Here is a 14,605-nt window from a genome sequence, read left to right on the forward strand (position 1 = left end):
CTGAGTTGCGATCTTGGCAGGGAGCAAACCATGCTCAAGATCTAGGTGCAAAACTGCTTTGTTGATGAGTTGATGCATGGTATTTCAAGCGATTTTAACTCACATTTATATTCTATATCTTACAGTCTGTTTCCACCAGCAAAGTAAAGGTATGTAGGTGGTTTTTTTTCTTCCTTTCCAATAAAATTTTAAAGGCTGGCAAACATTGATTGATCCTTGCTTCAGCAAGCCAAAGTTTTATACATGTTTTGCTATGAGGAAATCGGTTACAGTAGTCTTTTCTTTAAGAGATCGTGTGTCCATTCGTTTTAGCCTCTTGGAATCTACAAAAGGACCTCTTGGTGCTCTTAACATTGGTGATAGCAAAGTGCTGTCATTACCCACAAAATACCTTCTTTTGGGGGAAATGCCAGATCTTCTTGCAAGAAAATTAAAACTGGGAAATTGGAGGGGAGATTATTTCCTGAACTTCCTAGCTGTATGCCATTAGTATATAGAATGTGAATCTGCAGTGCTACAGCTCCTCTCTTTCTGAGTATTTTGAAGACATTTTTTGTTTCTTTGTTCAAAAAGCAGGGTAAACCACCAACACTTAATTAAAAAAAACCCTACTTTTTTCTCATTAACAGGTTGTGACCTACCCAGACAGCAAACCTTTCCCACCTGAGGTAAACTCTATTCTGTGCTGCATTTGTTTGTTTGTTTGTTTGATTGATTGATTTAAATTGTACCATTTAATGTAATTAAAATCTCTAAGCAGGTTACAATAAAAATGCAAATAATGTTCAGTTAAGGTAACCTTTAAAAAACTGGATTGAAAACGATCTCAAAACAGAACTGTGCATCACAGATCAAACTGAGCCCTGACCTAGTAGAAGTTAGGGTCCATCAAGCTAATGATGGGGACACCTGGGGCTCCCCAGATGTTATAGGACTACAACTCCCAGCATCCCTGACCATTAGTCATATTAGCTCATGGCAGTTGGAGGCTCGTGACATCTGGTTGGCTACACCTGGTTCTCCTTTCCTAGTTTATACTCAGCTGTGCTGAGCAAAACGGGTGTGTGGAGAAAGAGAGCTGAACACTTTCCCCATCTGCTATTTGACTCTCCTGGCTCACTCCTACCCTGAACATTTTTCTCCAAGCTGGCTTACTTTTGGGATCAGATCTACGGATGAATGTATCTGTCCATTTCCATTTCTCTCAGTTTCTCATATTTCAATTCAGTTCTTTGCATTTCCACACCAGTTTGTCATTTTTCAAATAAAGAAATCCCCATCAAAATTGACCAGGATTTTCATGTGAATTATTAAAAACAAACACCTTTTTGTGTGCATGCAGTTTCCCCTAATACGCACATTTTTGAAGCTGTTTTCCCTAATACAATGCATTTTGTATGCTACTTTCACATCCATTTTTATGTACTCTTCCGCCCTAATATTTGCACTGTTGTACACATTGGCTGAACTGCATTGCAAAATTCAGAGACTTGCACATTTCAAAGGATAGCTGTGTCTCAGTTTCCATATTGGTTTCGGAAGTACAAATTAGGTACTCCTTCAATAAAATTAAAACTATATCTAATTTCTCTCCCATTCCTACTTAAAACTAAAGGGGGGAAACATCTTAAGGACATCTAGTAGGGACATCGGTCACAGGCAGCAGGAGGGTTAAGGGCTTGGGATCAAGTTGTTTCTACAGAGCTGGCACAATAGAAGGAACCTATATTGAGGTTGCATGTTATGCTTTCGTTTAATTTTTCATCCTTGATCTTTTCTGTAAGGAACCCTTTTGCAAGTGAATAACACCATTGTGTCTCTTTGCTTTTCGATTTCCTAATAGCGTGATTCTACTTATCCATCGGTAAGCAAAACATCTCATTTGAATAGATATTTGTATGAGAGCAAATCCCAACCCAGTCTAACTGCATAACCCTCAGCTTCCTTTTCTTCAGCTGAGATGAGCTCTATAAGTATCTAGTTTCTCTGGAAAAACCCCTTACCTCTGTAGTCAGTAATGTTTTCTGTGTTGTGAGTGGTTTCTGTGGACAGGAGCTTACAAACTTTTCTAGCTTCGAGGAATTGTTTCCGTAAAGACTTTGGGGAAGTGTTTTAGGTTCCTGGAGTTCCTGCAGGTTGCTGGACAAGTCTATGAGGCATCGCCATTGCTCTGAATGAGCTGTAAGTGCCATATGGAACACACCCTTGTGGCTGTGGTGCAAAATAGTGTCTATGTTAGGCTTCAGGGAATTGGCTTCCTCCCCCCGCGGCAGTAGATAAGAAGAACAGAAGAAAAGGAGTCTTCTTACCAGTTAGAAACTTTAATAATCACAGCAAGGGAACAAAGAACATATCTCCTAGAAATGGCGGTGCTCCCAGTTAAGGATCACACCCCCTTCCATTCCTATTAATCTATGTCACTCCTATGTCTTGTAATCTGAGCTTGTACCCTCTGTGCTTTCTGTTCTGCCACTTTCTGAGCTTTTCTCGACCTTGTGCTGAGAGGAGGAATGCTGTCCAGAGACTGTGGATCTGTTAACCATCTCTCTTCCAGTGTTTCTTCTCCTAGCTGTTCCCCATCCAGAATTTCCCAGCTTCTGCCTTCTGAACTAGGCCCCTCTGCAAACCACTGTTCCAAATCTATAATGTCCTCCTGCTCCAGGGAAGATTCAGGATCCGGATCCGAAGCAGGAAGAGGGGAGGCTTTGGATCATAGTATTGTAGAACTGTAGAGTTGGAAGGGACCCCAAGGGTCATTTAGTATGACCCCCTGCAATGCAGGAATCTTTTGCCCAACGTGGGGCTCGAACCTACAATCATGCCAAAGGTCCCAGTTTCACTCCCAAACAACTCCAGCTAAGGCTGGAAACCCTGGAAAACTGCTGCCAGTCCGGGCTAGATGGACCAATGGATTGGCTCAGTATAAGGCAGCTTCCTATGCTTGGCCTCTGATCACATGCCCAGAACTTTGTTTTTAATAGCAGAACGATACTCATGATCCTGTCACAGAAAAATCCAGCTCCTGGTCCTGCCCCCCGCCCCCCCCAGCTTTCCACCATCCTTCATATTGGCAGCCTAATGAAGAAGAATAAAAAGCATTTTCATGATTACTTTTTAAAAACTATCGGGAGTGGGGATCCTTGCCGATCCACTGCCAGGAACTTGGAGCTCTCTTAGCAGGTTCTCATCTAGCTTCCATCTCTAAGGTTCTCTGGAACACAGTTTAACAACCACGGCTATAGATGACCAGGAGTAGACAAGGGTTCAGATTACTTGTTCATATGCTTTACTGCCTTTTCCACTAGCTGCATCATAGCCAAATTAAATGGCTCCCATTTTCTTTCAGAAAATTGCTAATGCTGGTGGAATAATCTATTCCCAGGTAAGAAGTCTTTCTTCATCCCGTCCCAATGCTGCTGTGTTTGTGTTATCGACAACACTGTTTTATGAAATGTAAATTTTTCCTTTTGATCTTATCAAAATCCTTTCTGTGATGATGGGCAAACAGTTTTGTTGTTTTTTGGGTGAAACAACCGCAAAGCTCTTTTACAGGGTAATTCTACAGCGCCACAGTCGCTGCATGATTTCTTTTAAGTTTTCATATTTGACTGTAATTTGGATGATTTTACTACTTGGAAGTCACTCTGTGTATCATTTTAATTTTTTTTAAACAATAACCCCTTTCTAACTCGTCCCAACCTCATCATTCTTTCTCTACAGGGTCCCAGACCTCAAGGTGGTTCATCGGAAACTGTTCGTATTACCGTACAGGAGGTAACTAATGTTCAGTGACAAAGCAAATTTGGCATGGGGGAAATGAAGTTTCCCAGTTATGGGCACTGTAGTAAGCCAGTCCTGGTTTTAAACTTATTTCTGTTTTACTTCTGTGTCTTAGAACAGAAGCTTCACCAAAATGCAGTGGGGGTGGCTGGGTTGAAAAGGGGGCCACAGTTCTTGGCTACATCTACTAGCCAATGTGTTGAAGAGGAGAAATAGGAATATACTATAAATGTGAAGTATGTTACATTGAAACAGGCACATAAGCAGCCAGCTCCCTGATTTCTTGATTTTGTTTTCACAGGGTGGGAAAGGTAGTCCGGCTTGTGATAAGGTGAGTGATTCATCTCCACCATAACTTGTTTATATTTATATTTTATTATAATATTACTATTTTCCCCCTACGTGGTGTGCTTATGCAATGGCATGGGAATTAAAAAAACAAAAGAAAACCTGATAAAAGACTGTCATCCAAAGAAGCTCAGTTGTGGTAGGTTCAGAACAGGCAAAAGGAAATGCTCCTTCGTAGAGCACATATTCAAACTATGGAATTTGCCACAGATGGTGCGAACAACGAAATTGAAAAAAATCTACATCAGACATTCAAAAACCAACAAGCCTGCTATCCCAGCCCTAAAAACTCTGATACTCCATAAGTAAATACAATATACCCCCACAGAGACTACCTTACACTGCGTTTAAAACCAAAATCACATTTGGATAAAAACTGTTTCTCAGGCAGCTAGTCCTAGTCTTTATAACCCTGTACCTTCTTCCAGAAGGCAGAAGCTGAAAGAGATCATTTCCGGGGTGTGCGCTATCCTGCACTATCTCTGCAGCTTTCTTATGACACCTGGAAGCATAGATTTGATCCAAGGTGGGAAGAGTGCACCCAATTATTCTCTCCGCAGTCTTTACAACCCTGGACAGCATTGTTTTTCCCCTGACCGTGCAGCTCCCAAACCACACATACAGACCATAAGTTAATACACTCTCAACAGTACAATGGTAAAATGCCATCAACAGGTCCTTTGAGAGATTATTTTTCCAGAGGATTCTCAGAAAATATAATGGTGGGAAATGGAGGGAAAGGTTATTACTGGCTACTAGTCATGATGGCAATATATATCCTCCCTGGGACAATCCACTTCAAGCCATTTTACAGGGAAGGAGGATTGTGGCAAATTCACTCCCCACCTCTAAAGTAGCAGCAGCAGCATATTTGTGATGGCAACATACCACCTCCAGAGCCCACAGATTGGAGCTTTCGAATCTGCACAGGATCGATAAACATTTATTGTTTTGATGTCTTAAAGGTTGTGTTCAGATAACCTGTTTCTCAATGAAGTAATTCCTTTACTCTTTTACAGACTTCACCTGCCTATAACGTCAAGATTTGCAATCAGGTAAGCACCTCCATTCCACATTACCTTGGATTTGACTGGATGGTGTTCATAGTTTTAAATACGTTAATAAATATTGTATCCTTGTTTTGCTCCCCCCCCCCATTTCTTAAATAAACTCTGAAGTAGGGATGGAAAGAGCTTTCAGTTTTGATCCTCTTATTTGCTCATTTCCCCCACCTTAAATTTAGTTCTCCGCATTTCTGCAGCAAATTGCAATTTATCTTTTTTTTAATTCCTCTTGAAAATCCATCAGAATTTTAGAGCCAATTTCTCCTCATAAACACATTTCTATACACACTTTTGACTAATGTACATGTTTTAACAAATACATTTCCCCAATACATTTTTATATATTATATCTTTTGTAAAATATTTTCATAGTTATGCATACTCTCGTCATATATGCATTTTTGTAAACAGTGTTGGGTTAGAGAACTGCATTTCAAAATTTGGTTAATTGCAGATTTTGAAACACAGCTGTGTTTTGGTTCTCCCTCTGTTCAGGAAAACGTGAATTTGATAAATTTGCCTTTAAATGCGAACTTTTTTGAATTTCTCTCCCATCCCTACTCTAAAGTAAACGTTTCCATTTTGGATTGCCTTTTTTAATCAAGGACATCTGTTTTCATTATATAGTAGTAAGGTATACATAAAATGTTGCTTGCTTTTCCGAAATAAAATTCTAACTGCCAAAAATTTTGGTCAAGAATAGCCTTGTTGATGTCTGTTTTTCTTTGTAACAGAACCAGCTTTCAAACTCGCAGAGTACCAGCTCCTTCGGCGGCACACAGGTATATAGATATACACATTCACCGTTCTATTTAAATGTTGGCTACTTTCCTGATAATGCCGCTCTTAGATTGGTTGGCAATAGTATGGCTAAGAGGGACAAGCAAGCAGAAGGCTGCTAATGCCCCCAGATGAATTGGGTCTTCCCTTCTATGGCAGGTGCCAACAGTGGTTCTTTGTGTACCCAGTAATAAAGTCCTTCCACAGTGCAATTCTGTAGAGCAGAGTCCCATTTAATTTGGTGGGATTAACTCTCAGGTAAAGCACCCTGCTTTCCAGGGAACAAGCCTCATCAAATTCAGAGGCGTTTACTTCTGAGTAGGCATGGTTAGGACTGCAGTGGAAGTGTAGACAATCCCTAAGTGACATTGATCTCAGTTGTATCTGGGTGAAGTCTGGAATTTCCTGTTGCTGTTCTGTTCTTGCTGGAGAGACGCTAAGATCCTAGCTTCCTGGCTGGTATGTCCTCTAAGACAGGATAGAGTTGTGTGACCTGAACTGGAATAATAATTTTGTGTGTGATTTTTATAGGAAAGCAGCTTAAATAACCCTCATCATTCTTTCTCTACAGGGTTTGAAACCTCAGGCTGGCTCATCAGAAACTGTCCGTGTTACCATCCAGGTAACTATTAGGGTTATGCAAAGAAAATAAACACATGCAACCCTTGGCAGCTGCTTTGTTGACCTGGGTAGTGTTAGCTCAGTGGCACGTACTGAAATTGTACTTTCTCACGGATCCTTGGCGGAGGGTTGCCTTACCTTGTTTTCTGTACCTTGGTTGACTGATCCATTGCCTATGAGGAGGAAAATAAATGTTTCAGTTTTCATCAGACTTGTATGAACCTTTTAAGCTGAGTAGCTCCTTCTGAACTTGGGACGTGGGTGGCGCTGTGGGTTAAACCACAGAGCCTAGGATTTGCTGATCAGAAGGTCAGCGGTTCGAATCCCTGCGACGGGGTGAGCTCCTGTTGCTCGGTCCCTGCTCCTGCCAACCTAGCAGTTTGAAAGCATGTCAAAGTGCAAGTAGATAAATAGGTACTGCTCCAGCGGGAAGATAAATGGCATTTCCGTGCGCTGCTCTGGTTCGCCAGAGGCGGGTTAGTCATGCTGGCCACATGACCCGGAAGCTGTACGCCGGCTCCCTTGGCCAATAAAGCGAGATGAGCGCCGCAACCTCAGAGTCGGCCACGACTGGACCTAATGGTCAAGGGTCCTTTAGCTCCTTCTGAAGATATCAGTGCTGCCAAATTTCAGACACATAGGGACAGGGTTTTTGTGTGTGCTAGGTATCTCTTTAAAGCAAGGATATTTCAGCCTGAGGGCTGGATTTTAATGTAGCCCAACCTTCTGAGGGCCACATTTGAAGGGAAGGCAAAAAGAATGCCTAACAATAGCATGGCTGATGTCTTGTTTTTCTTCACAGGAGGGTCGGCCTTCAGGATCACAGGGCGGTAGCTCTGTTAGCATACAGGTATATACATATATATTATACACTTTATAGCAAATGTTGACTTTATCTCAAAAATATTAACTCACAGCAGCAAGGCTGATGTCTTGTTTTTCTTCACAGGGGGGTCGGCCTTCAGGATCACAGGGCGGTCAGCCTTCAGGATCACAGGGCGGTAGCTCTGTTAGCATACAGGTACATACTTATATATTATACACTTTATAGCAAATGTTGACTTTATCTCAAAAATTTTAACTCACAGCAGCAAGGTTGATGTCTTGCTTTTCTTCACAGGGCGGTCAGCCTTCAGGATCACAGGGCGGTAGCTCTGTTAGCATACAGGTACATACAAACAAACACATACATACTTCATATCAAATGTGAGGGGCAGATGGGGCTCATCAACCTGGGAAGGTAGCCCATCTGGGAGAAAGCAAACTCTGATCCTAACCCTCTGCTGCCTTGTAGGATATCTTTGGGAGAAGAAAAAGCTAAGCAGAAAACCCCTCACAAATCTGGACTGGAGTCCCTAAGATGGTTGGATGACCTTGTAGGCCTCCTTCTAGAGAAACAGTGGAGGTGGTGGTTCCTTGTAGACAGTAGAGTCTATTGGGGAGGGGGCAAAGGACGCAAGCTGTACAACACAGCAATTGTAGCTCAGCAGCAATGATATCGGAAGGAAGGAAAAGTTAACAGCATGGAGATACTCTATGTCTCCTGAAATTTATGGGGAAAGTGTCTTCCAAGGAGCCACTACCCACATCCCATTCTGGGTCTTGGTAAATTTTTCTCCCTGGACATCAGAATGAGCTGCTGGTGGTGGCTGTACAATAAGGACAGGCGAACTGCTTGATGTAAGCTGCTTTGCCAACCCCGGCTTTGTAGGGATTGGGCAAAGAAATTGGCCTATGCTAGCCCTCCTGCACAAGTTCCTTAATGGTCATTGCCTGCTTTTCTTCACAGGGCCAGTCTTCAAGCTCACAGGGTAGCAGCTCCTCTGGCAAACAGGTATATATGCATGTGAAATCATGGAAATCATAGAATTGTACAGTTGGAAGGAACCCTGGGGATTATCTAGTCCAACTCCCTGCAGTGCAGGAATACATAGCTGTCCCACACAGGGATCGAACTTGCAACCTTGGCATTATCAGCACCATGCTCGAACCAACTGAGCTATCCAGGTTGTGTAGTGGTTTAAAGAGTTTTGGACTCAGAGGTGTGAAACATGATTTAAAACCCTTGCTTACCCCAAGATGCTGACTGTGTGACTCCAGACCAGTCGCTTTATCTCAGGCCTAACATGTGAATGGTGGAAGTATTTTATTGTTTTGAAGTGATTTTTTTTAATAAAAAAAATGATGGGAAAGAGTGTTAAAACAATTATAGACTGCAAGAAAACAACAGCAAACAAAACACAAACGGAGGGAATGTGTGTAGAAAATATATTACTTTGAAGGCGATAGTACATTTTTTTATTTCTTTGTTTTTAAAGCAGGGTGGATCTTATTCAACCGGTGGCAGTCCCTGTGGCAAGGTATATTCTTTTATTTGACAATATTTTGGAAACAGTCTCAGTATTAGCTATCTTACAATAGAACTATTTGTTGAGAAGGAGAAGATGTGAGCAAAACGTAAAGTATACAGTAAGGAAGCTCTGCAATTCCTTGTTACTTCTGATAGCAAACAGTACTAGAATTGGTAATATACAAATATTTGCACACAGCAGATCTTTAGATATAAATTATTCTTGGACCAATGCTGGTGTAGAATTGATTTTCCATGGAAGGAAGTGCTATTATCTTAACCTTTATCCTTCAGCAATAATTGGCATGGACAACATCCCCTTTGAGGCTTTGTCTACGTGTCACCAATATGAGAATGAGTGCAATTCTTTCCATGTGTTTCATATACAGTGGTACCTCGGTTTTCAGACATAATCCGTTCCAGAGGACCATTCAAGTTCCGAAACATTTGAAAACCGAGGTGCAAAGGGCGGTCTGCAAACTTAATAGGTCTCGCCCTGACCTAGCCACTGTGATCCATGCGACGGTCACCTCCAGACTGGATTATTGTAACTCGCTCTACGTGGGGCTGCCCTTGAGACTGACCCAGAAACTCCAGCGGGTGCAGAATGCCGCGGCGAGACTCCTTATGGGGTCTTCGCTGCGAGATCACATTCATCCGGTACTATACCAGCTGCACTGGCTCCCGGTGGAGTACAGGATCAGGTTTAAGGTGCTGGTTTTAACCTTTAAAGCCCTATACGGCCTAGGACCCTCGTACCTACGGGACCGCCTCTCCTGGTATGCCCCACAGAGAAACCTACGGTCTGCAAATAATAACATCCTCAAGGTCCCAGGCCTCAGAGAGGTTAGGCTGGCCTCAACTAGAGCCAGGGCCTTCTCGGCTGCGGCTCCAACCTGGTGGAATGCTCTGTCACAAGAGACTAGGGCCCTGCGGGACTTGACATCTTTCCGCAGGGCCTGCAAGACAGAGTTGTTCCGCCAGGCCTTTGATCAGGGCGCAGCCTGACTCCCTCCTCTGGCAACCTGCACAGAACTTTGCTTAATTGGTTGCCATCAATTTGATTTAATTAATTTTTATAATGAAATATTTTTAGATTGTGTGATTATTTGATTTTTTGATTATTTGATTGTTGTTAGCCGCCCTGAGCCCGGCTTCGGCTGGGGAGGGCGGGATATAAATAAAATTTATTATTATTATTATTAAAAAAACCTCAGTGAAAGCCGTTCAACTTCCGAGGTGCGTTCGAAAATGGAAGCATTTACTTCTGGGTTTTCGGAGTTTGAAAACCAAAGCATTAGACTTCTGAGATGTTCAAAAACCGAAGTACCACTGTATATTGAATGTATCACTGAAATACTTTCTCTCTCTGCTTTCTAAGGCAAGAGAGAGAGAAGGGGAAAAGGGTGGGTGCTTGTGGTTTTGCATGGATATGTGTGTGTGTGTGTGTGTGTGAGAGAGAGAGAGAGAGAGAGAGAGAGAGAGAGAGAGAGAGACAGAGAGACACAGAGAGACAGAGAGAGAGACAGAGAGAGAATGAAGGGCACTCTAGCCATGTGTCTGCATACATAGTGGTGCTGGTTCTAAGTACAGATGTGCTCAGATCCATAATCCAGGACTTTAAGGAACTAAAAAAATGATAATTGATTTAAAAAATGCAAACCTAAGAATAACAAGAATAAACATTCATTTTAAACAGGGGATTACATATGACAGCAATCCCTGCAACCAGGTAAGATTTCCATTCCATTCACGTAAAAGACATATGTCAATAGAACATCTAGTTTTAGGGTCTAACTAAATGCAAATATAATGGATAAAAGCTCCTGAAGATGACCTTGTTCTAGTGCATTCATGATGCTTTGTGCAACTGATGGTATCGGGTTAGCTTTAAATGATTCTGCTTTGAATACTGTTCGCACCTGCCAATGTTTTGAGGCAGACATGCTGTTTTGTTTCCAGTTGGTGCATGTCCTGCTGAAATCCCACAACTTTTCATGGTATAAATGTTCTGGGTTCCCTCTTTCCCCACTGTTCTTGCGATGCTGTTGCACAATAGTGTCTCTCTAGACAGCAATAAACATTGGGGAAGCAAGTTGAAAGCTGCTCAAGTGATCGGAATCTAAGAAGAGAAGAAGCCCAAACACATTTTGGTGTGGCAAATTCCCTAGAGTTTTGGGGAAAGGCCACGAAATAGAATATGCAGAAATAGTGTGGTGCATTGTTTAGAATTTCAAACAAGCAATCTCTTGAGCAGCCAACAGCATTTGCAACTCTACCTCCATCATAGAAATTACCGTGCATTTCCCACTCAAATAAGAGAAGATGGTAGCATTTGTGTGTGATTATTGATTTTGTGCTGCTTTACAGGGCCAAGCGTCACCGCCGTCGTCATCATCATCATCATCATCATCATCATCTTATTCATCGTCGTCTTCTTCACAAAGCACCTATGGCCAGGTAGGGGTTGTTTCCTTTAGCTGTTTCTTCCCAGTGTATGATGAATGGATGATGCACTGATTTTCAGGCGCTTTAACTGGGAGAAAGGATCTGAAGATTCCCATAAGGAAGAGCACAAATGCAAAACATGGCTGCAAATGTGCTGACAGAATACTGGAACGGCACAGGGGACCTATGCCAGAAACAGATGGCGTGCAGACCTTTAGACATTTTCATTGGGATCAGAATATAATGCATGATCAGAAAATGCCCATTGGTGCTGAGACAACACAGGACATCAACTCACTAGAAAGTTCTCCTTCACAAACTCCATTGCACTGTTGCACACCTCCCATTCCTTTCAAGGGAGTTTGCTTGTGCAAGAAAACATTTCGGCCGTTTGTGCCCTGGGTTTCCACACATTTCTAAATTTTCTTTTAAATTCCTGTGAGCCAAAATAATCTCCTTATTTTGAGTGCCCCCAAAAGATTCTAAACACTAGATTTCTGAAATTCAACTGACAAGAACTATTTTAATGTGTTTTCCTTCCCTCCTCACTCCGTTTGTCTTCTTTAGGGTGGCTCACAATATCAAGGCAACCCCAACGCTTGTCCTCCGGTAAGTTCCCTTTCTCTTAAGTTTTATCATGATTTGCTACCTGACAAAGTTATATATATATGATTCTGTCCCTCTAATGTCCTTGTCAGCAACCAAGTTTTCCTTAAAGACCAATTTCAGAAGCAAATGATGAGAGTCAGTTAGCGCCTCGGTCCTGTTACTTCTTCAAGGCAATCCAAGAGTGTTCATCAGTTGTTGTTTGTTTTCTTATATCTTTATCCTGCTTTTCCAACAAACATTGTCTGCCAAAGTGGCCCACTTCAGTAGCAAACAAATAAACGCAAGGGTTGTTCTCTGGCTTGCTAACCTAATTTTCTGTTCTGAACCACCCTGGGATCTTCGGATGAAAGGCGGTATACAAATTTTAATAATAATAATAATAATAATACAAGACACACAGAAGGGAAGGGGATTAGAGGAAACAAGCAGAGAAGGGAGATCAGTTTGACAATGCAAGGGATGAGTTGTATATATGCTTGTAGTCTTGTATGGACAAAGGCGTAGGAACTACGTATATGAGAGAAATTCAATTTCATGCACATTTAAGGGTGAACTTACATAATTCACACTTGGCAAAGTAATTTCTGATTTTGTATTTTTTTCTCTCAGGGGATAGGTACTTCTTCCAACAACAGAAACAGATGCTGAGTGGTAAATATCAGCTTTTATTATACAAAGATGAGTCTCAAAGTATGATAGTCTTTGATATCTTTTCTTTGAATATTGCAGAGACATTTGTATTATGGGTTGCATTTGATGGATTTTCTGTGTGATCCCAGGGAAGCTTTCCCAAACCCAAGGGAACCATATAAAGGAAGGGGCACCAGAAGATTATATGCATGGGACTTAAATTTGTTACATGGCACAAGAGGCTCCAGAAAGTGAACAAACTTTCACTTAACCTCAGAATATGCCTCATAGTAAATGGAGTCCCGAATGTGATTGTAGGCGGCAACATTTTCATTTTACCTTGACAATTCCAATAAACAATAACCACATTGTGCTCGTGATAAACAAATTCACACTGTTCAGCTCCTCAAGCAATTGATGTATAATGTCAAATTTAAATGAATTGGCAGGTAGGTAGGCAACTTGTATTTTGCCCATTGCTCTTAATATGAGATGGAAGTATTTAGCATTGTCTCCCGAGACAGACAGATGCCAACAACAGCTAGAACTGTGGACTTGGTTCGCATAAATGATCTCAAGATTAGATCATTAGCTGTGTCATTCCATACAAAGGAAGTTGTATTGTTAGTGAAATGTTACCAGGAAAGAATTTAAGCAGTAGGGGATATGTAGGTTGTCTTTTTCCCCCCCTTTTCTTTTTAAGAATCCTGCTATAGGTTTAATAATAATAATAATAATAATAATAATAATAATAATAATAACAACAACAACAATTTTAAATGAAATACCTACAGAATGACATGGTTGTATTTATGTGTTTCAGCAATAAAGTGTTGAAACAGAAAATCAGTCTGGAGAGGAAGAATATAATTCAATAGTCACGGGAGCAACTGGAATTTCTCAAAGTTCAAATACATTGCAAAATTACCCGTCTGCAAGACACCTCCCTGACACCTCACGCTGCAGAACAGAAATGTTCGTGTTTTCACAAGTCAAAATCAGGAGTCGTGAAGTGAAATAAAAACAACTTTTTCCTTAAAACGCTCAAGTCTTTATTTTTATTGATTACATTTCTATCCATGCCTCCTCTCAAAGGAGCTCCGGGGAGTGTCTTCCCCTCATTTTGCACAAAAGCCTTGCAGAATCTGCACATCCTGATAAGCTAGTCCACCACTCCCTGGTTTCTATGCTGTCCTCCTTCACCCCAGTGAGAATATTTTACCCGCAGAGCTAGCAACCTTAACTGCAAACCAAACCTGAGGGTTGCAGGGAACAGCCGTTCAATGTGTCCAAACAGAACTGCCCCAATTGCATTGGAAGAAGGAGCAGGTTTCCTTCTTCAAAGCAAAAGGGGTGTGTGGTTGATTATGAAGACTTCTCTTGGCTTCCTTCCCTGAGCTGTGTGCCTGCAGTTGCAGATCAGGGACACTAGAGGACACTGCTCCCCATTGGCGGTGCCAATAGTCCCTGACCAGTCACCGCAGCAAGCTGGGCTTTGCAGCTGCAAATATAATATAACCCCATTGCACTCTAAAGCTCATACCCTTTCCAAACATGGTGTTGATGGTTGTGGCAAGAGAATTCTTAGGAGGAGAGACCAGTGGAATTGCATTGACAACCGAAGTGACTACATGTGCCAATAAAGTACAGCTGAGTTAGCATTTTGGAACATGGCATTTTCTGGGTACCAGCCATAGGAATTTAAGGGCTATTGGCTAAGTGCTAGAGTAACGCTTGATGTCATGGTGTGTAGGAACTGTCTTGGCCTACCTACGTATGTTGGGGGAATCCTACTAATCGCAGAACAGAAAAGGCAAAGAGAAGAACCAAGAACTAATGGTTAAGAATTCTCTCCAGGAACAGAAGCAAAGGGCCGGTGCCAGACTTGGCATAGTCTGGCAGATAGCCCCCCCCCACTGCCAAGCCTTCACTTTGTGGAAGGAAAATATGAGTCCCTGTGACACACATGTATGGG

The 14,605-nt window shown here is 41.9% G+C and overlaps 1 protein-coding gene across 13 annotated transcripts in view; it reads left to right on the forward strand.

Moving 5' to 3' along the window:
* Nucleotides 1-13,671, forward strand: part of LOC308479884 (uncharacterized protein) — a 30,685-nt gene extending 17,014 nt beyond the window's left edge. The window contains exons 12-30 of one of the 13 annotated variants that reach the window (XM_081010883.1): nt 126-149; nt 630-668; nt 1,844-1,864; nt 3,347-3,382; nt 3,721-3,774; nt 4,082-4,111; nt 5,148-5,183; nt 5,927-5,974; nt 6,544-6,594; nt 7,396-7,443; nt 7,543-7,614; nt 7,714-7,761; nt 8,383-8,427; nt 8,912-8,953; nt 10,643-10,675; nt 11,314-11,403; nt 11,959-12,000; nt 12,610-12,690; nt 13,454-13,671. In XM_081010883.1, the coding sequence (XP_080867009.1) occupies nt 126-149; nt 630-668; nt 1,844-1,864; nt 3,347-3,382; nt 3,721-3,774; nt 4,082-4,111; nt 5,148-5,183; nt 5,927-5,974; nt 6,544-6,594; nt 7,396-7,443; nt 7,543-7,614; nt 7,714-7,761; nt 8,383-8,427; nt 8,912-8,953; nt 10,643-10,675; nt 11,314-11,403; nt 11,959-12,000; nt 12,610-12,648 (798 nt within the window). In that variant the 3' untranslated portion in view covers nt 12,649-12,690; nt 13,454-13,671. The remainder of the gene's footprint in view (nt 1-125; nt 150-629; nt 669-1,843; nt 1,865-3,346; nt 3,383-3,720; nt 3,775-4,081; nt 4,112-5,147; nt 5,184-5,926; nt 5,975-6,543; nt 6,595-7,395; nt 7,444-7,542; nt 7,615-7,713; nt 7,762-8,382; nt 8,428-8,911; nt 8,954-10,642; nt 10,676-11,313; nt 11,404-11,958; nt 12,001-12,609; nt 12,691-13,453) is intronic. The other 12 variants (XM_081010878.1, XM_081010884.1, XM_081010886.1 and 9 more) reach the window with 12 other exon arrangements.
* Nucleotides 13,672-14,605: the final 934 nt, after the last annotated feature.

The sequence above is a fragment of the Podarcis pityusensis genome (genome assembly GCF_964106645.2).
Source record: "Podarcis pityusensis genome assembly, chromosome: 6".
NCBI classification, from domain to species: domain Eukaryota; kingdom Metazoa; phylum Chordata; class Lepidosauria; order Squamata; family Lacertidae; genus Podarcis; species Podarcis pityusensis.